Source organism: Entelurus aequoreus, linkage group LG17 (genome assembly GCF_033978785.1).
Source record: "Entelurus aequoreus isolate RoL-2023_Sb linkage group LG17, RoL_Eaeq_v1.1, whole genome shotgun sequence".
NCBI classification, from domain to species: domain Eukaryota; kingdom Metazoa; phylum Chordata; class Actinopteri; order Syngnathiformes; family Syngnathidae; genus Entelurus; species Entelurus aequoreus.
Genome location: NC_084747.1, coordinates 14,273,471 through 14,295,744, shown reverse-complemented (window position 1 = coordinate 14,295,744; position 22,274 = coordinate 14,273,471). Strand labels below are relative to the sequence as shown.

The 22,274-nt window shown below is 38.2% G+C and overlaps 1 protein-coding gene across 1 annotated transcript; it reads right to left on the bottom strand.

Moving 5' to 3' along the window:
- Positions 1–4,969: 4,969 nt before the first annotated feature.
- Positions 4,970–21,949, bottom strand: LOC133632489 (zinc finger protein OZF-like). Its single transcript, XM_062024939.1, has 2 exons — positions 21,314–21,949; positions 4,970–7,092 (listed from the first exon to the last, which is right to left on the bottom strand). The coding sequence occupies exons 1-2, from the start codon at positions 21,726–21,728 to the stop codon at positions 5,867–5,869; spliced, it is 1,641 nt and encodes a 546-aa protein (XP_061880923.1). The 5' UTR covers positions 21,729–21,949; the 3' UTR covers positions 4,970–5,866.
- Between the last annotated feature and the right edge of the window lie 325 nt (positions 21,950–22,274).

Here is a 22,274-nt window from a genome sequence, read left to right as displayed (position 1 = left end):
TATATATATATATATATATATATATATATATATATATATATATATATATATATATATATATATATATATATATATATATATATATATATATATATATATATATATATATATATATATATATATATATATATATATATATATATATATATATATATATATATATATATATATATATATATATATATATATATATATATATATATATATATATATATATATGTATGTATATATATAGATAAATAATTATTATATTACATATACTATTATATTATTATTTTTATTTATATATATATGTATATATATATATATATATATATATATATATATATATATATATATATATATATATATATATATATATATATATATATATATATATATATATATATATATATATATATATATATACATATATTTATATATATATATATATATATATATATATATATATGTATATATATATATATATATATATATATATATATATGTATATATATATATATATATATATATATATATATATGTATATATATATATATATATATATATATATATATATATATATATATATATATATATATATATATATATATATATATATATATATATATGTATGTGTGGGAAAAAAATCACAAGACTATTTCATCTCTACAGGCCTGTTTCATGAGGGATTTCCTCAATCCTCAGGAGATTAATGAAATCCCTCATGAAACAGGCCTGTAGAGATGAAATAGTCTTGTGATTTTTTTCCCACACATACATATTACGCTCTACCACGGTATCGAGCACTATACGGGCGGCGTGGCGAAGTTGGTAGAGTGGCTGTGTCAGCAATCGGAGTGTTGCTGGTTACTGGGGTTCAATCCCCACCTTCTACCATCCTAGTCACGTCCGTTGTGTCCTTGGGCAAGACACTTCACCCTTGCTCCTGATGGCTGCTGGTTAGCGCCTTGCATGGCAGCTCCCGCCATCAGTGTGTGAATGTGTGTGAATGGGTGAATGTGGAAATAGTGTCAAAGCGCTTTGAGTACCTTGAAGGTAGAAAAGCGCTATACAAGTATAACCCATTTATCATTATCATTTATTTTTTGGATAATCTAATTAAGACATATATATATATATATATATATATATACATATATATATATATATATACACTACCGTTCAAAAGTTTGGGGTCACCCAAACAATTTTGTGGAATAGCCTTCATTTCTATGAACAAGAATGGACTGTCGAGTTTCAGATGAAAGTTCTCTTTTTCTGGCCATTTTGAGCGTTTAATTGACCCCACAAATGTGATGCTCCAGAAACTCAATCTGCTCAAAGGAAGGTCAGTTTTGTAGCTTCTGTAACGAGCTAAACTGTTTTCAGATGTGTGAACATGATTGCACAAGGCTTTTCTAATCATCAATTAGCCCTCTGAGCCAATGAGCAAACACATTGTACCATTAGAACACTGGAGTGATAGTTGCTGGAAATGGGCCTCTATACACCTATGTAGATATTGCACCAAAAACCAGACATTTGCAGCTAGAATAGTCATTTACCACATTAGCAATGTATAGAGTGTATTTCTTTAAAGTTAAGACTAGTTTAAAGTTATCTTCATTGAAAAGTACAGTGCTTTTCCTTCAAAAATAAGGACATTTCAGTGTGACACCAAACTTTTGAACGGTAGTGTATATATATACATATATATATATATATATATATATATATAGATAGATAGATAGATAGATAGATAGATAGATAGATATACAGTACACACACCTCCTCATTCAATGCGTTTTCTTTATTTTCATGACTATTTACATTGTAGATTGTCACATCAAAACTATGAGTGAACACATGTGGAGTTATGTACTTAACAAAAAAAAGGTGAAATAACTGAAAACATGTTTTAAATTCTAGTTTCTTCAAAATAGCCACCCTTTGCTCTGATTACAACCGCTCAGGCAAGACAAGCAGGTTCCCACCAAACCTAAGATCTTGTCAATTTCGTTGAGAGGGCACTTAATTAGTTCCATTGTTTAGATTTGGAGAGCAGTGCAAAAAGAGGCAACAGGAAAGTTAAGACAAGACAAGACAAAGAAGCAAGCAGGAGAGATGAAGGAGGGGGAAGGGGAGCGTCTGCTCTCGATGAGTGTCAGTGAGAAAACAAAAAAGAAAAGCACCATACTATGTTACTTTTTACATTAAATAGTTGTTTATCGTGTTTTTAGAATGCAGGACCTTTTCATGGCCTTTTTTTCCCCATTGTCATCATCAGCGAGTTGTACTTTATTTTTTCAAATAAACAAAGTCAATATCTGGGGCCGTACTTATCAAGCTTCTTAGAATTACTCCTAAGAAGTCTGCTAAGAGTTGACTTAAGAGTAAATAAATTCTTCGCTGAAAGCTGCACTTAAAAGTTAGTTATCAAGCGTCTTACTCACACTTTCAGCGAAGTGTAGGACTGAATCTTAAGTGTCACACTCAGAGCTGAATTACGACATTACTATGTGCCGTAAACGGAATTTTAGGTGACGTCATTTCTGTGTCCATAGAAATGACCAATCACGAAAGGGAATCCCTTGTCTAAGAATAAAGAAATATCTTGGAAATATTTAAGTGGACAATGGGAGTGTATATTTTGACAATAAACTACAAAATAATACAAAACAAACTAGTCCCCGCCGGCACTCACGCTACCGCTCCCTCTCTTCTATCGCCCACACACTCACTGACGTCACTCACCTCACGGCCACACACATACGCTACTGTCATAACATTTTCTTTCCAATTCATTAATTAGGCAACTAATTTGAAACTGGTGTGGGTGGCTCTATATATACTAGCCCACTGCAGCCACATGCAGAAATCAACAAAGAATCAAAAAGTATTAAATCTGTGACAAAAATAATATCCGCTCTGTCTAAACGATACCGTTTGATCAGCTGCTCGTCATCAAAAAAAAACAAAAACATTGTTCCGTTCCCTGAACGTTTGCGCACGTCTCTCTCGCCTCAGTGCCATCCCCTGCTGGCAACTCCTAACCACTTAAGACACCTCTGAAGGTCTCTTAAATATCGTGGAGAGTAGGAGTGATTCTTAGACTTAAGAACGTTGATAAAAAGCTTTTATTCTTAAGTTTGAGAGTAGGACTAAATTTCGCAAATTCTCAGGATTTAAGTGTAAAATGGCACTCTAAGAAGCTTAATAAGTACGGCCCCTGGTTTACATGACATTACTCTGGATTTGTGAATTTCTTTAGTAGACATAAAAGTTTAACAGAAAAACAATAAAATGACGTTGTAGAAAAACAGAACCATTTCTTCTTTAACATAAAAAAATGTATTATGAATAGTAAACAGTACAATGTTAATAATTGGGGGATGTGACACAAAAAAAAAAATCAATGTTTCAAGATGCATGCTGGAGAAACATCCTGTGTGATATTGGTTAGGAGTGAGGTACAAAAGTAGAATTAGTCAATAGCTTTGACCAGTCGTTATTTAATTTGGTTTGTTATCAAAATATTTTATGTTCAGTCTAAATCTTTTCAAAGTTAATATGCGGGAATGAGTTTCTGCTGAACACAACAGTTGTTTTTAAAAATCATTAATTCAAATGATGCATGCGGGCAATAACCTGTGATTAATCAAAATTCTAATTGATCTGATTTTTAAAAAATAAATACAATTTGACAGCATTGATATAAATGTGTAGCAGTAATCACCTCATATTATTACACCCTTGCCTATGCACTGCATTATTAGATTGTTTCATGTACAAACTAATGTTATCTTTACCAACATATTTTTGTAATACACTATATAAAATGTAATATTTGGCATTTCTAGATAGCGTTTAGAAGACACTCATTTTTTCTGTCAAAATCAAAATAATTATTTGCTTTTAATATAAAAAAAAAATTACAAAATGAAGTAATTTACTAACACACATTTTTCCCAGGCTTTCACGGGCCACATACAATGACTTGGCGGGCCAGATGTGGCCCCCGGGCCTTGAGTTTGACACCTGTGTTCTTTCTAAACTCAGAGTGTCTCTGATGTGTTTATTATCACATTTATGATCCAATATGTTATTTTCCAGCTTTTATTAAGCTTGGAGAAACTTCCTCCAATCGCCACCATGAGTCTTTTGGCTTACCGGATCTGCTGAGCTACCTGATCCGTCTGCGCATGCGCCAAACGTCAGCATGGTCAGGACCATTCGTCTTCTTCTACTCTTCATACGCCAAGTGCTGATGGGCAATACTGGATATTTTTCATTAGCTAAGATACCTATTATACTTTCTGTAATTTATTACGCCATGTAGACATGACAAATAGTTTTTTTAAACAAATTTTAATGTGTATTTTTCACATTAGAACACATTGCATTAGTTTTTACATAACACAACATAAATTGTAAACACATCTCAAATAAATTGCTTGTGCTGCTGAATGTTTTTTTTTAATGACATAATTTGCACCTTGCTGTTTATAATGTGAGCTGTAAACAGCAAAACAATATTTCTACAATAATATATCTGAATATTTACATTGCAAACCTTGTATATTATTATGTACACTGCCCAGCCCCTCCTTTTGTCTTATTATATTTCAAATGATCTTGTTCTATCTTCTTTGGCTGAGTTGAAGGAAACTGTTACTGCTGTTCTTATCACTCGTGAGGGAATCTGGTATCACACACACAGCAGATCATCACTTTTTAGCTGACTTCTCACATGTGACATCACACTTGTATCATTTAACAATCTTTTGGCACAAAATAAGACAAAAACAACTTTTATCTGTTTTGTGTCCACATGTGTGCCATCAGTCCTTTCTTAAATTAATAACGTTTGCCATCAATTGAGCATTTAAAAAAGTTTTTCTCCTCTCTCTGATCTTGGGCGGAACGATTGTGGAAAATAATTGTGACCCCCCCCCCCCTACCCCCCCTGAGTAATGCAAATCTTTTTTTAAGGTGTCTTTTCATGTATTAAAAAAACCCACAATACATTAGTCTGTATCAGTTTTATTATACATGTATTCTTACTTCTGAATAATACAATTATAAACTTACTAAATGCTTTGACTTGCAGTCTTGTCAGTACACCGCTTTTATTGTGAAGGCCAAACATGTGTTGCCGGTCTTTGAATTTGAGCTCTCACTTGACTGTTATTAAAGTGACTGATGAAATAAGACTGTCTTCCTTTGAGTTAAATAACACTGAACTTTTTGGGGGAGAATTTTGCAATCATTCACAAATCTCATGTGTGAGAAGCACACACGCCTTTCCATATTCTGTGTGCTCTAAATAATCAAAACCCATTAGCATGAGGCAGCTAACAGCGCAGGTAATGGGGAGTCATCTTTTTTTTTATTTTTTTTATCTATAAAGCCTTCAAAAAACATCTAAAAGCATCAACAATATTGTATATACAATCAGTGACAGGCAAATCCTAAACATGTAATAATATCATGTAATTATTACAGTTTTTGGGTCATTTTAAGCCTTTTCTGTCAGCAAATGACTTCCTGGGTGCATTGATTTCTCAGAGCGCATAGCAACTTCACGCTACTTCCATCAACAGCATCAAGAGTGTTCTGTGATTGCTGCAACAAATCATGGCAGACTTTCTGAGCGCAGACGACGACGACGTCTCTCCGATAAAATGTTTGACCACAAACTGAGCAAACAAACAGTTTTTCTCTGTATGTGTGTTCTCATGTGATTCGACCAGTGATTGTCAAACTGTTGTACATGTACCACTAGTACACCAAATATTTACTTTATTAGGTGATTAGTGTTTTATTTTCCCATACTTAAATACAATGTTACCATTCAAACTGTGCGTAATATTACATCGGCCAACTAGATGTGTTTTCTACGGTGTGTTTTCAGGTGAGCAAGCAAATATCTCCTTTGAGTATAGCTTCGGCCACAAAACGAACAGTTGAATAGACTTTCTTCCGTATGTTTCATTTCGTGTCGACTCAAACAGTGTCTGTTAGAAAAGCTTTTACTGCAAAATGAACAACTTAATGGTCTTTCTCCAGTGTGCGTTCTCAAGTGGTCGGTCAAATTGCCCTTTTGAGAAAAGCTTTTACAACAAACTGGACAAGTAAATATCTTCTCTCCTGTGTGTGTTCTCATGTGTACAGTCAAATTGCTTTTGACAGAAAAGCCTTTACCGCAAACGGAACAATCAAATGGTCTTTCTCCTGTATGCGTTTTCATGTGTTGAATTAAGCTGTTCTTGTAAGGAAAGTTTTGCCCACAAACTGAACAATCGAAAGGTCTTTCTCCCGTGTGTCTTCTCATGTGTTGAGTCAAACTGTTCTTGTGAGAAAAGTTTTGCCCACAAACTGAACACTTGAATGTTTTTTCCCCTGTGTGTGTTCTCATGTGGTGAGACAAACTGCCATTATAAATAAAGCTTTTGCAACAAACTGGACATTGGAATGGTTTTTCTCCCGTGTGCGTTCCCATGTGTTGAGTCAAGCTGTTCTTTTGAAAAAAGCTTTTATCACAAACTGAACAGTGAAATTTTTTCTCTCTCGTGTGTGTTTTCATGTGGTGAGTCAAACTGCCATTATAAGAAAAGCTTTTGCAACAAACTGTACATTGGAATGGTTTTTCTCCTGTGTGTTTTCTCATGTGTTCAGTCAAACGGCTCTTTGTAGTACATCTCATACCACAAACTAAACAGCTCAAAATATTTTTACATGTCTTCTTTTTAGAGCTTTCAGAGTGTTTGTTGTCAGTGTGAGTCCTCATATCACCTTCACAGTCTGTATCGCTGCTCAAAGTTACATCAACCTCGTCTTTAGCCTCGCTATCTGATAGTGGAGCTAAGAGGTGGTCGGATTGTGGTTTCTCTTCATCATCTTCAGTCTTCACAGAGAGAAGAGGCGGTGGCAACTTGGTGAGGTCAACCTCCTCCTGCTCTAGAAGACACTCTTCATCCTGAGTGATGCAGAGTTCCTCCTCTTCCTCTTTAAAGTGGGGGGGCTGTGAAGCGTCCGGCTTCAAAGTAGAGCTCCCCCCCTGCAGCTGAGGCGGATGTTTTTCAGGATGACCAATCAGCTGCTCGACGTCTGAAGGAACACAAACAGGTTCATTGTGTTACATGACGTTACTCACTGACTGCTGGAGCTCATGTTGTGGTGCGTGCGGCAATCCCGCCCTCAATGCAGCCTCGCAGGCAAACACAGAATGTCTTTGTGATTGAACTATATATAACTTACCTACTAATTTAATCAGGATAACAACTAATTTGTAAATATCGCTTTTGACCTCCCTCCCTCCTCAACAACACCTGGAGTCAAACTTTTACTTGCATGCAGAACGGCCCCAGTCTATGAACATTACATCATCACACCCAAGACAATGGGCACATACACACCCCCACCCCACGCCTTCACCACCGCTTGTTTCCCCTTGGGGTGATGGACCGCTTGCAGCGCTTCATAGCAGCAGTCGCCCTCCAGGGCCCCAACTCCCCACCCCTCTGTTGCGAGTTGTCGTGATTAAATGTAACGTGTTTATGTGTGCCCGGCATGGAGGTTTTTTCCCACTCCAGACTAGGCCCCCTTAGGAGCCCAGTCTAGATTGTATTTTTTACTCATCTTCTTCCCCAGCGTTTTACCTTTTTCCCACCTTTTACGGGGCGCCTCGTGGCGACCCATCAGCGTTCCTGTTCTGTAACCCTGTACACTGTTTGTTTGTCTAATCTTGAACGGGTTTGTGCTGAAAACATAGTTTTGTTGTACTTGTGAAATGACAAAGTCCTATCCTATCCTAAATATTTTTATCCAACTCCTCAGATACAACATGCACTTAAAAAACTCTGGAGACATTTTTAGTTTATATCATTTTTGAGCTTGTGAATAAAAACCATTTGTTCCGGAAATATAATTGTAATGTAATGCACTTTAATGTATTTTCGTTAAAAATAAGCTACAGTATTAGGGTATTAAAAAAACTCCACACTCTGGGTCATCGCTTGCCGTTTGCCAAACAACTGGTGAGAAGCACGGATGCAGGGTTTTCCCAACAGATTGCATTCGGACACGTGACTTTAGAACGGAAGTAAACAACATGGTGGGCCACCAAACCAATATGGCTACTGTGCAGCAAACAGAGTGCAAAGGGGCCTGGATCTTAACACTAAAAGCAGATACGAGCAAAAAATGCAAACCATGCAATATAATCTATCCCTGTACATAGTCAAAATAATGATACTATGATTATATATCATGTATAAAATAACAATTTGCCTAACCGTCGACGATGCATATATTTCATTCAAAAATAATTAAACAAAAATTGTACATACACAGTACAGACCAAAAGTTTGTACAAACCTTCTCATTCAATGGTTTGTTATCTATTTTCATGACTATTTACATTGTAGATTGTCACTGAAGGCATCAAAACCATGAGTGAACACATGTGGAGTTATGTACTTAACAAAAAAGGTGAATTAACTGAAAACATGTTTTATATTCTAGTTTCTTCAAAATAGCCACACTCTTAAATGGGTTATACTTGTATAGCGCTTTTCTACCTTCGAGGTACTCAAAGCGCTTTAACAGTATTTCCACATTTACCCATTCACACACACATTCACACACTGATGGCGGGAGCTGCCATGCAAGGCGCTAACCAGCAGCCATCAGGAGCTGAAGTGTCTTGCCCAAGGACACAACGGACGTGACTAGGATGGTAGAAGGTGGGGATTGAACCCCAGTAACCAGCAACCCTCCGATTGCTGGCACGGCCACTCTACCAACTTCGCCACGCCGTCCCTTGGCATTCTCTCCATGAGCTTCAAGCACACCTGTGAAGTGAAAACCATTGCAGGTGTCTACCTCTTGAAGCTCATGGAGAGAATGCCAAGAGTGTGCAAAACAGTAATCAGAGCAAAGGGTGGCTATTTTGAAGAAACTAGAATATAAAACATGTTTTCGGTTACTTCACCTTTTTTTGTTAAGTACATAACTCCACATGTGTTCATTCATAGTTTTGATGTGACAATCTACAATGTAAATAGTCATGAAGATAAAAAAAACTGCATTGAATGAGGAGAAGGTGTGTCCAAACTTTTGGGTTGTACTGTGTATTTAAAAACAAATCTGTGTTGTTAGTTATTGGTATTAACTTGGGGTGTGACGATTCATCCACTACGTCGATCTATAGTCAACTACATCCATCTGTTATCTAACATCGTTTTAAAAGGCAATCAATCGATTTTATTAATACTAGAAAAAAGAAAACTTGTGATTTAAGAACGGTAGATTTTAAATTAAGTTGAACACTTTTAATGACAAGGACGTTAAACATTACTCAAGTCTGTCTGCCCGTCTGTGCAATCATCACCGCGCAACATCAGTTATCTGAACACACTGGTGGGTATCTACGGTGGCCGAAAAAGGTCACAACTAGAGATGTCCGATAATATCGGCCGATAAATGCTTTAAAATGTAATATCGGAAATTATCGGTATTGGTTTCAAAAAGTAAAATTCCTGACTTTTTAAAACGCCGCTGTACGGAGTGGTACACGGACGTAGGGAGAAGTAAAGAGTGCCAATAAACCTTAAAGGCACTGCCTTTGCGTGCCGGCCCAATCACATCATATCTACGGCTTTTCACACACACAAGTGAATGCAAAGCATACTTGGTCAACAGCCATACAGGTCACACTGAGGGTGGCCGTATAAACAACTTTAACACCGCAGTGTTTCCCACACATTCATTTATTTGTGGCGGCCCGCCACGAAAGAATTACGTCCGCCACAAATTTAAAAAAAAAAAATTCATACATTTTTTTTTTTTTTGTCCTGTCCAGCTTCTCAGGAAAATCATATAGTTTATTTGGATTCCCATATAGGCTGTTCAGATTTACTATACAAAAGAAAAGTGTAGGATACTTCTCTTGTTGCCTTATTTGTATTTGACCACTACTGTTTTCTGTTTATTTGTTACTGACTGTGGCAGGACACCTCTGCCTCTGTTTCACTTTATGTTGCTGGTAAATAATATGGTTGTAGTAGTAGGCTAAAGTTAAATTATTTAGTATGCACTAATTAAAGGGGCAGAGCTTTAAGAGACATTTTGGCTTTTATATTTTATAAGAGATATTTTTTGTAAGAACCACAATTAATAAATATATTTCAGTGAATAACTTATTGTTCAAATCTGTACATAAATATGTACATAAAGTGTTGTAATTATATTGTAAAATGGATGGATGGATGGATGGATGGACGTTTAAAACAAAACTGTTATTATTAATTAGTAAGTATACATTTTTTGAGCCTTTTTAGAGAAAATGATATCATTGTAGTAAATTATGCAAATTACTTGATGATGTCATGGTGACCACGCCCATAGCCACGCCCCCACCGCCACAGGTATCTTGGCAGTTTATGGGAAACACTGCACTGTTACAAATATGCGCCACACTGTGAACCCACACCAAACAAGAATGACAAACACATTTCGGGAGAACATCCGCACCGTAACACAACATAAACACAACAGAACAAATACCCAGAACCCCTTGCAGCACTAACTCTTACGGGACGCTACAATATACACCCCCCGCTACCACCTAACTCAACCCCGACCACCTCAACCTCCTCATGCTCTCTCAGGGAGAGCATGTCCCAAATTCCAAGCTGCTGTTTTGAGGCATGTTTAAAAAAAAATGCACTTTGTGACTTCAATAATAAATATGGCAGTGCCATGTTGGCATTTTTTTCCATAACTTGAGTTGATTTATTTTGGAAAACCTTGTTACATTGTTTAATGCATCCAACGGGGCATCACAACAAAATTAGGCATAATAATGTGTTAATTCCACCACTGTATATATCGGTATCGGTTGATATCGGAATCGGTAATTAAGAGTTGGACAATATCGGAATATCGGCAAAAAAGCCATTATCGGACATCTCTAATTTTAAGTCTCTCACAATCGACAATCCAAAAATATAACACATGAAATCCTCAAAAAGGACCAAACAAGTGGATGCCAGAGGAGAATTATTGAGTACTTACGAACATTACAGAAGTCAGAAACTATCAGCCATGCACTTTATTACCGAATATACTCGTAAAAGACTTTCCCTGGTATATATGGGCTTCCAAATACACAAAGATGGGGATACTCTCAGACCAATTGTTAGCTGTATTACTTCTGTGACATACAATACTGTTAATCTTAGCACCCTTTGGTCAGCAAAACACCACATCATGTCCAAAACTCCATGGACTTTGTAGCAAAGGTCAGAGACCTACAACTGGACAAACATTGTTTGTATTCGACATCACCTCCCTGTTCACCTAAATTCCAACCCAGGATGCAGTAGAGAGTAAGGCAACATTTACTACCTGACCCCACCTCACAGCAGTGTTTTTCAACCTTTTTTGAGCCTAGGCACATTTTTTGCGTGGAAAGAATCCGGAGGCACACCACCAGCAGAAATCATTAAAAAACGAAACTCAGTTGACAGTAAAAAGTCCTTGTCGCAATTGTTGGATATGACTTTAAAGGCCTACTGAAACCTACTACTACCGACCACGCAGTCTGATAGTTTATATATCAATGATGAAATCTTAACATTGCAACACATGCCAATACGGCCGGGTTAACTTATAAAGTGACTTTTAAAACTTCCCGGGAAATATCCGGCTGAAACGTCGCGGTATGATGACGTATGCGCGTGACGAAGTCAGAGTAACGGAAGTTATGGTACCCGTAGAATCCTATACAAAAAGCTCTGTTTTCATTTCATAATTCCACAGTATTCTGGACATCTTTTGCAGTTTGTTTAATGAACAATGAAGGCTGCAAAGAAGACAGTTGTAGGTGGGATCGGTGTATTAGCAGCGGACTACAGCAACACAACCAGGAGGACTTTGTTGGAGCGCTAGCCGCGCTAGCCGCCGACCTCACCTTGACTTCCTACGTCTCCGGGCCGCCAAACGCATCGGGTGAAGTCCTTCGTCCTTCTGCCGGTCGCTGGAACGCAGGTGAGCACGGGTGTTGATGAGTAGATGAGGGCTGGCTGGCGTAGGTGGAGAGCTATTGTTTTTAGCATAGCTCTGTGAGGTCCCGTTGCTAAGTTGCTAAGTTAGCTTCAATGGCGTCGTTAGCACAGCATTGTTAACCTTCGCCAGCCTGGAAAGCATTAACCGTGTATTTACATGTCCACGGTTTAATAGTATTGTTGATTTTCTATCTATCCTTCCTTCTATCCTTTATTTTTTTGTTTCTATATGCAGTTAAAGCACGATGCTATCACGTTAGCTCGTAGCTAAAGCATTTCGCCGATGTATTGTCGTGGAGATAAAAGGCACTGAATGTCCATTTTGCGTTCTCGACTCTCATTTTCAAGAGGATATAGTATCCGAGGTGGTTTAAAATACAAATCTGTGATCCACAATAAAAAAAGGAGAGTGTGAAATCCAATGAGCCAGCTTGTACCTAAGTTACGGTCAGAGCGAAAAAAGATACGTCCATCACTGCCTCTCAAGTCCTTCACTGTAACGTTCCTCATCTACGAATCTTTCATCCTCGCTCAAATTAATGGGGTAATCATCACTTTCTCGGTCCGAATCTCTCTCGCTCCATTGTAAACAATGGGGAATTGTGAGGAATACTAGCTCCTGTGACGTCACGCTACTTCCGGTACAGGCAAGGCTTTTTTTATCAGCGAGCAAAAGTTGCGAACTTTATCGTCGATTTTCTCTATTAAATCCTTTCAGCAAAAATATGGCAATATCGCGAAATGATCAAGTATGACACATAGAATGGATCTGCTATTCCCGTTTAAATAAATAAAAATCATTTCAGTAGGCCTTTAAAGCATAACCAAGCATGCATCAATGTAGCTCTTGTCTCAAAGTAGGTGTACTGTCACCACCTGTCACATCACACCATGACTTATTTTGAGTTTTTTGCTGTTCTCCTGTGTTTTAGTTCTTGTCTTGCGCACCTATTTTGGTGGATTTTTCTCTTTTTTTGTATTTTCCTGTCGCAGTTTCATGTCTTCCTTTGAGCGATATTTCCCGCATCTACTTTGTTTTAGGAATCAAGAATATTTCAGTTGTTTTTATCCTTCTTTGTGTGGACATTGTTGATTGTCATGTCATGTTCGGATGTACTTTGTGAACGCCGTCTTTGCTCCACAGTAAGTCTTTGCTGTCGTCCAGCATTCTGTTTTTGTATACTTACTCAGTTTTAGTTTCGTTCTGCATAGCCTTCCCTAAGCTTCAATGCCTTTTTTTAAGCAGCACTCACCTTTTGTTTATTTTTGGTTTAAGTATTAGACACCTTTTTTACCTCCACACTGCCTCCCGCTGTTTCCGACATCTACAAAGCAATTAGCTACCGGCTGCCACCTACTGATATGGAAGAGTATTACACGGTTACTCTGCCGAGCTCTAGACAGCACCGACACTCAACAATAACACATCATTTGCAGACTATAATTACTGATTTGCAAAAAATATTTTTAACCCAAATAGGTGAAACTAGGTAATCTCCCACGGCATACCAGACTGGATCTTATGGCACACTAGTGGTTGAAAAACACTGCCTTACAGGATAGATCCACACTAAACCCAGAACAGATTTGTTTTTTGCTGGAACTTTGCATCAATACTGCGTACTTTCAATCCATTGGAAATGTTTACCGACAAACACGGTTGTGCCACCTCTGTCTCCAATTGTGGCAAACATTTACATGGAGGACATGGAAAAGAGCTCTTTTAAGGGAACAGTCATTGGTACAGATATGTGGATGACACGTGGGTTAAAATCAGAAACCAAGAAGTGAGCACATGAAGTCAGTGGACAAAAACATCAAGTTCACACGTGAGGATTTCAAAGACAGTAAGTTGCGCCTTTTTTTGGACTGTGATGTCCAAGTTGGGAGATGACAGGGGCCTTGTCGGGGTTTACCAGAAACCCACACATACTGATCAATAGGTTGTTTTCATGTGATGTCACATCCGGCTCATTAATTATGCAATGATAGAAATGGTGGTCAAGAGAGCGTCTGTTGTCAAAGCGTTCTGGGCGGCTTTTTGCCTTTCTCGAAGAAAAACGCGAAAAGGATAAAAGTTTCTTCAGAGTTCCTCAAGGGGTAATCAAGAAGGGCGATAGTTGTCCAGATTTTCAGAGAAAAGTGGCTCCAAAGGAGCAGAGTCCAAGAACGCACGGCTTTGCAGGGATACCTTCGTCAAAGGTTTACTTGATATACTTTTAACAATTAGGTTGATATTATTTGCATTTGATCTTGTTCCAGAGTTCTTAAAACACATTTTTGTCAACCACCAACTCAGCGAGTCTAAATAAAAGAACGCAAACGTGAGCAAAACCTAAAAGAGTTAAGCTTTTAATAAAAGCAGGAATCATAAATGAAGCTATCAGCACATACAAATTGTTGAGATCCATAGTTATATTTTGATAAAGGCGGGGAAAACCATGCGTACTCGTAAGGACACGTGCAGCAACAACAAGGCAACAAACATGGCCGAAACTTGGTCGCGCAGTTAGTGAGCACTTCTCTTTCTTCTTTCACAACCAGCCAGATCTTCATAGGCGTCTCCGATAATCTTTATGAGCGGGTAACATAATAGGAAAATGAAAAGCAGTGAGTCAAGGCTATCGATTGCTATTTGCGGTTTGTTTACAAGGACGAGTCCTCCGAGAGCAAGACGCAAAGTTAAATCATGAAATGCAACCTTAACCGAACAAAAACAATGCTCGATTTATCCGGGAGAGACTTGATACCAATTTCCTTTTTTGCTCGTATCTGCTTTTAGAGGAGCGGCATGGATTAGTTGGTAGAGTGACCGCCTTGTACTGGTTCGATCCCGCTCTGGTGAGCTTGTGTCGAGGTACCGAACTCCTAACTGCACCTGATGAGTTGTGGTTAGCGCCTTGCATGGCAGCTTATGCCAGCAGTATTCCATTATTTCGTTGTTCTTTAAGGGGAACTGCAATTTTTGGGGAATTTTGCTTATCGTCCACAATCATTTTAATTTTCCTGAGGGAACTCTCCTGAAGGAATCAATAAAGTACTATCTATCTATCATGAAGGACATAACGACGGATGTACTTTTTCGTCAATAAAAGTCTGCTTACAATGGAGCCAATTGTCAGAATAATTGTATCTAAGTTATCACAAAAATTTGTGTTGCCATGCGTTCCCGGCGAGAGGAAAAAAGCTGTCTTTGATCTTACCACGCAAAAGGCTTGTAAAACTCCGCTTTGTAGGATGGGAAGCGACATGAAGGTGTCGGTTTCTTTGATCTAATGTGATCCACAGGAAGATCTCGTCTTGACCCGAGATCTACAAAGCGGAGAGGAAGCAGGACCAGACGCAAGCTCCAGGCATCTTTTCTTTGAACTGTTTTGTGACCAAGGGCGACGGCTGTTTACGACCCCCCCCCCCTTAGAAACAGCTGTTGCCATGTAATCAGGGAAAGTCCAAATAAAAGAGGAGGCGTGCAATCCTTTTTGTCAGAGCGTGGGACAACACTGTACAAGGGTACAGGTCTACGCGTTTCTCAACATTGAGCTAAATTGAATCCTGTCTCTGTTTAATTCCTTGCTTCTTGTCTGTTTAATAGATGTCATCGGTGTTTGAACCTGACACCAATGGGAGGTCCTCTATCAGGCCCATAAAACCCAATTAATAACCATCCAAAAACCGACAAATATACTCCATATATATTTCGCGACTTGAATACTACCCAAGTATTAGTGATACTATTATTATTATGAGCGCTAACGCAGACAAACTATTTATAGCAGCGCCGTGACCACTAACTTGTGTGGCTCTGTTGAAATCATTGGCTGGTGAGCTGCTTCCTCGCCTCTGTGCTTGTGAAAGTTTATTCTAGATCATAAATCCCGCCTCTCACCTTGATAGTAGAAGAATGAGGATGTAATCCGACATGTTGGTACACTTTACAATTTAGACCCGGAAATGGCGACAACACAAAAAAGACGCTTGGTCCCACTCCTCTTTTCTTGAGTCGTGAGTCATTCGGGACTATAACAACATTCAACCAGTCGGCATCCTAATGACAGCAGAGCGTGTACAGTAAGTGATGTTTTATTATGTTTGTTGGCTCTCGTGAAGTCTGCAGTGAGTGATAATCAGTGATGTTGTTGAAGAAAACAGCAAACGCTGTGATGCGTTTTTGAAATAAATTTACTACGTATGCTTAAAATGAGCAAAGATTTTCAGATGAATCGCGATACTTATTTGTAACGATTCTTAATTTAAAAAAAATCTAAAATCAGTTTTTTTAAATATATATATATATATATATATATATATATATATATATATATATATATATATATATATATATATATATATATATATATATATATATATATATACACACTACCGTTCAAAAGTTTGGGGTCACATTGAAATGTCCTTATTTTTGAAGGAAAAGCACTGTACTTTTCAATGAAGATAACTTTAAACTAGTCTTAACTTTAAAGAAATACACTCTATACATTGCTAATGTGGTAAATGACTATTCTAGCTGCAAATGTCTGGTTTTTGGTGCAATATCTACATAGGTGTATAGAGGCCCATTTTCAGCAACTATCACTCCAGTGTTCTAATGGTACAATGTGTTTGCTCATTGGCTCAGAAGGCTAATTGATGATTAGAAAACCCTTGTGCAATCATGTTCACACATCTGAAAACAATTTAGCTCGTTACAGAAGCTACAAAACTGACCTTCCTTTGAGCAGATTGAGTTTCTGGAGCATCACATTTGTGGGGTCAATTAAACGCTCAAAATGGCCAGAAAAAGAGAACTTTCATCTGAAACTCGACAGTCTGTTCTTGTTCTTAGAAATGAAGGCTATTCCACAAAATTGTTTGGGTGACCCCAAACTTTTGAACGGTAGTGTATATATATATATATATATATATATATATATATATATATATATATATATATATATATATATATATATATATATATATATATATATATATATATATATATACGTATATATATATATATATATTTTTTGTTGTTGTTGTTGTTGTATTTATTTATTTATTTTCATTTTATTTTATTTATTTATTTTATTTATATATTTTTCAATCTGTCCTGTTTAGCCATTCAGGCAAATCATATTGTTGATATATATTTCCATATCTGCTGTACAGATTTACTTTATTAAAGAGAAGTGTTGGATACTTCTCTTGTTGCCTTATTTGTGTTTTGTTTTGTTAAATGTTGGGGAAGCATTTTATTAAACAAAAACAGTTTTCTTTTAAGTAATATATACATTTACCAGAGCTGTTGATCTACTTATGGAAGATTGTATTTAATCACAGACGTGGCACCCAAATGTTATTTAAAAAGTATAGATTTTGAATCAAGAATCGTTTTGAATCGATAATCAATTCTGAATCAGATCGTTACCCCCACTTATCGAATTGAATCGTGCGGTACCCAAAGATTCACAGCCCGATATATCCTAATGGAGGTGTTTTGGATGTTTTAAAGTATTTTTTTGGCACAATAAAGCGACTCCCTCGAGTCCATTCTAAACTGACTTTTGCTCGTATTTAATTACAAGTTAGAATGCATGAAAAAAGAAAAATATATGTGTTCTTGTCTTACATAAGGATTGTGAATGATAGGCAAAAATCCAAAGAAAGTGCAGTTCCCCCTTAATGTGCAAAGACAAATAAAAGCCTATTATTTTGAGGTAAGATCTCGGCTCCTTGCGTACTCAGATAGTTTGCACGCTGTTTGCTGCAGAGTCGCCATGTTGGTTTGGTTGACCACCACTTCTTCGTTTACATCCGTTCAAAAGTCACGTGTCTGAATACAAGCTATACCTACTTTTGACTCACGCCACCCATTGCAACACAAATTGGGCGTTATCAGAACCCTACAACACAGAGCTGATAACGTTCCTACCAGTCCACGGGCCAAAGCGAAAGAGCATACGCATTTGAGGGAAGCCCTCAAAATCTGTGCTTACCCCAGCTGGTCGCTTGTGAGAATAACTTCCAGTTCTGGGAGGAACAAGAACAAAGTGAATGAGGAAGAAAAAGGTGACAAATGCAAAACCATGGCCATTCCGTATGTATCAGGTCTATCTGAGAAACTCAGAATAATTTTTAAGCAACACAACATCCCAGTACACTTCAAACCAGGCAACACCCTAAGATAGAGACAGTGGATCGTAAGGACCGGACACCCCACACCCACAATTTGGTGTATGCTCTCCAGTGTAATTATGAATGCACCAATTCATGAATTGGGGTAAAAACAACCACTAAGCCGACACATGGCACAGTATAGACGTGAAAACTCTTCAGCAAAAACCTGCACTTCAAGGAGAAACAGCAGTTCTTTAGAAAGACAAAAACGTACAGATTCTGGACAGGGAGGACGGATGGTTCGAAAGGGGAGTGAGTGAAGTCGTGTACGTCAAGGTAGAAAAGCCACCAGTGAACAGTACGACACCTCCTATCTCCCACATACAACACTGTCCTTTCAACCAAAGAGTCTGCAATTTATCCTTCCACAAATAGAAGGTCACTGATGCTTCTTGTGTGCCATCTTTTTCAACTGAATTGAATGCTAATGTGGGTGATTCCGACTGATCTTGGGTTGGTAGTGGTCTATCCACAGCAATCGTTTTGCCACACAATATACCTCCACGCTAACAAGGGGAAATTCCACTTTCCGGACTACGTTGGCATTGACAGAAGGGTTGGTATTTTGCATCTCAACATTTATTTCTTTTCGCAACAATAGGGCGGAACCATCCTTGTGTCGGAGTATAAACAGTCGGGTTTTGGCACCCGCTACTAAATTATATCTGACCAATCCAAGTCTATGAGCATGAACTCTTGTAAAAAGAGCTCAGCAGCGCATGCACTTTTTGCGTCGGATGAAAAGAGCACAGCTCCCTCCCCCCATTCTCAGCACATTCTACAGAGGCACTGGAGCCTGCAGTGCCTCAGACTGGAAGTCTCTCCAGAGAGTGGTGAGGACGGCGGAAAAGATCATCAGGACTCCTCTTCCTCCTATTCAGGAGATGGCAAAAAGCCGCTGCCTGAACAGGGCTCAGAAAATCTGCAGAGACTCCTCCCACCCCCACCAAGGACTGTTTTCACTGCTGGACTCCAGAAACAGGTTCCGCAGCCTCCGTAGCAGAACCTCCAGGTTCTGTAACAGCTTCTTCCCTCAGGCCGTAAAGACTCTTGAACGCATTAAAATAATCCCCTCAATTCCCCCAAAAAATGGATTAACTCGCTGGAATATAAAGACAATATAACATACATCCAGAAACCTGGATGCATATGCAAAACTGCAATATATTTATCTGTACAGTAATCTATTTGTTTATATCTGCACCTTATTGCTCTTTTATCCTCCACTACCATGAGCTAATGCAACGAAATTTCGTTCTTATCTATACTGTAAAGTTCAAATTTGAATGACAATAAAAGGAAGTCTAAGTCTCTAACTGATGAAGCATACTTGGATGAGAGGCGAAACGTTTTCTAAGACAAACCAAACCAAATCGATTGAACGCCCTGAGAATACAAACTCTGGAGCCATCTCCCTCTCCATGTGAGACAGGCCCCTTCTTTGGCTACTTTTAAGACCCTTTCTAAAACCCATTTTTATTCACTGGCTTTTAAACCAGCATGAGACTTTCAACTGTTTTTAACTTTTTTAACTGCTTTTTATCTAACAAATTGTTCTTAGGATAATTTGTATGTGCTTTTTCAATGTGTATTTTACTTCTGTTTTAAAAATGTTATTTTTTTAGTTTGTCCTTTGCCTCTATTTCTTGGTGGTGCCCAGCCCTTTGTTCTTCAACTGTGGTTGTTTTTAAAGGGCTTTATAAATAAAGTTGGTATGGTACAATGACCAGGGTGAATGAAAATATTCCTTAGACACAACTCGAAAATATAATACGCTTTGTAAAAACAGATATAACAAAATGTCTACTTATTTCATTTTGCTTGGGAACTATCATTTAAATCAGTGGTCCCCAACCTTTTTGAAACTGCGGACTGGTCGTCGCTTGAAAACTTGTCCCACGGACCAAGGGGGGTTTTGTCATAAAAAAATACAATCATGTGTGCTTACGGACTGTATCCCTGCAGACTGTATTGATATCCATCCATCCATCCATTTTCTACCGCTTATTCCCTTCGGGGTCGCGGGGGGGGCTGGAGCCTATCTCAGCTACAATCGGGCGGAAGGCAGGGTACACCCTGGACAAGTCGCCACCTCATTGCAGGGCCAACAGAAATAGACAGACAACATTCACACTCACATTCACACACTAGGGCCAATTTAGTGTTGCCAATCAACCTATCCCCATATATTGATATAAAATGTAGGAACCAGAAATATTAATAACAGAAAGAAACAACCCTTTTCTGCGAATGAATGATGAGAGGTTTTTTTGGTTGGTGCACTAATTGTAAGTTTATCTTGTGTTTTTTATGTTGATTTAATAAAAAAATAAAAAAATATATATGTTAGAATAATTATCTATATATTATAACACTAACTTTAGTATGCTTAAAGTCCGTTGCTTTAGTTACTTAGCTATTGTGCTCAAGTTGGACTTTTTCTAATGTGTGCAAAGACAAATACTTCTCGTCTGAGGGGTGGCTTCAGCCGTAGATGTTATCTTTGTTTTAGCCCGCTAACAGCCAAGGACTTCAACGACGTCAACGTAGATAAGATGACAGCATGCAGACGAAGCAGAGACTTCAAGGACATCAACGAAGTTAAGATTCCAACACACAGACGAAGCGGGGACAAGGCAAAATCACAAGGCTACCAGAACATTCCGTCACGTATTGTGCGTCCTGGACCTGCTTTGCATAATAAATGTGACCACTCCTTTTAGAGGCGGCCTTAGTATTGTTGACTGTGGAACTCTGAATAAAAAGAGGGACGCAAGAGCTGGAGCTTAGAGCGTAGGGCGAGACTGTGACTAAGGGTCCGGCTCCATGCGTTCTGAACTCTGTCTCTGATTGATTCCTTGCTTCTTGTCTGATTAATAGATGTCGTCAGTGTTTGAACCTGACAATATATATATATATTTTTAAATGTATTTCTTGTGCGGCCCGGTACCAATCAATCCACGGACCGGTTCCGGGCCGTGGCCCGGTGGTTGTGGACCACTGATTTAAATTACGAGCTGTGACACTTCTGGGTAATTTCCCAACCAAATGTTGACAATAATCATAACATTTTTCTTCTTTATTACCTCCAATCCTCTGCACGTTGATGTAGACATGTGGTCCAGTCTTCTCTTCGCACACTGCACATCTCTTACTCTTCCCCAACATCTCTTCTTTCAAATCATTATTTTCTTTACACAAGCGCTTGTTTTGCTCTTCCACTTTCTTCATTTGACTTTTGCATTCTTTCATCTCCTCTGATGTGAACTCAACTGCCTTCTTCAAGCTAACAATCATGGCGGCTCTTTCCTTACATTCTTCAACAAAGTCGGCTAATCGCTCACCGACGCTCTTTTCAAGGCTTATAACAGCCTCCAAAATGACTTCAACTCGCTCATCTTCATGTGCAGTTTTGGTGTTTATCTCCGTTGGTGGCGCTGATTCTCTTTCATGTTCTCTTTTAGCGGACGTCGCCATCTTAGCATAGCAGTAGTCGTCCATCTTCTATCACGTCTTCAATCCTCACTTCAGGTAATAATTCGTCGCTCCAAACTCAAGTTTTGTGTCCCAGGCGTAAGAAAATGTGAACATTTGAGAATCTATCTCGCTGCTACGTCGTAAATTAAAAAAAAACTTTTTCGGTCAGCTCCAGCCGTTCAGTCCGCCATCTTGGTGTTTGAGCTGCAAGATCCGTCTGCGCATGCGTTAAGGACAAACACTTCCAGTCTCAAACTCCTCCGATGTTGACAACTATTCGTTTTGTAATGTTTTTTTTTTTTTTTTTTTTTTTTGCCCTGCATGTTTTCTTAGCAGAAATGTGACAATTGTATTGTATCAGTGTGTTGTATTTTACCAGCGTATTTGGAGGGTTGCAATGCATGATGGGAAAGTAATCTTCAGGTCTGGTCGAGTGCCTCGAAGCAAAGTGAACGTTCGTCACTTGTCGTCGTGTCTTTAGCCTTCATACGCTTCATAAAGCAATGCCTGCAAGTAAATAAGTTGTTTGAAAGTTAAAGTGACAAGACTGTATGACTTTTAAGTGTCTCG